Source organism: Eurypyga helias, unplaced genomic scaffold, assembly GCF_000690775.1.
Source record: "Eurypyga helias isolate BGI_N326 unplaced genomic scaffold, ASM69077v1 scaffold21893, whole genome shotgun sequence".
Taxonomy (NCBI): domain Eukaryota; kingdom Metazoa; phylum Chordata; class Aves; order Eurypygiformes; family Eurypygidae; genus Eurypyga; species Eurypyga helias.
Genome location: NW_010242127.1, coordinates 1 through 294, shown reverse-complemented (window position 1 = coordinate 294; position 294 = coordinate 1). Strand labels below are relative to the sequence as shown.

General features: G+C 58.5%; 1 protein-coding gene across 1 annotated transcript in view; it reads right to left on the bottom strand.

The window, feature by feature from the left end:
• Positions 1–289, bottom strand: part of CEP68 (centrosomal protein 68kDa) — a gene marked incomplete at both ends in the record, with an annotated part of 875 nt that extends 586 nt beyond the window's left edge. Inside the window, 1 exon segment of the mRNA XM_010148988.1 lies at positions 3–289. Within this exon segment, the coding sequence (XP_010147290.1) occupies positions 3–289 (287 nt within the window).
• Between the last annotated feature and the right edge of the window lie 5 nt (positions 290–294).

Genomic DNA, 294 nt, shown 5'->3' with positions numbered 1-294 from the left:
ACCTCGACGTGCCCTCAGGGGAAACGGAGAAGCTGTCCAAACCTATTCCTGAGTCGTTGAGGAAAGGCTCGGGCATCTTTCCCAGCTTGTATCTTGGCTTCAGTGGATAAGCATAATCCAGCAAGTCCTCGTACTCTTTATTGGGGTCCCGGTGGGGCGAGCTACGGTCCGGCGACGGGGGTAACGAATCCGGTATGGCACATGCCCAGTAATCAGCCTGGTAGGACGACATCCCTCTGATGCGCTCGGCGGTGCTGCGGTCATCAAGCAGCAGACCGAAGGGCTGGCGTGCCC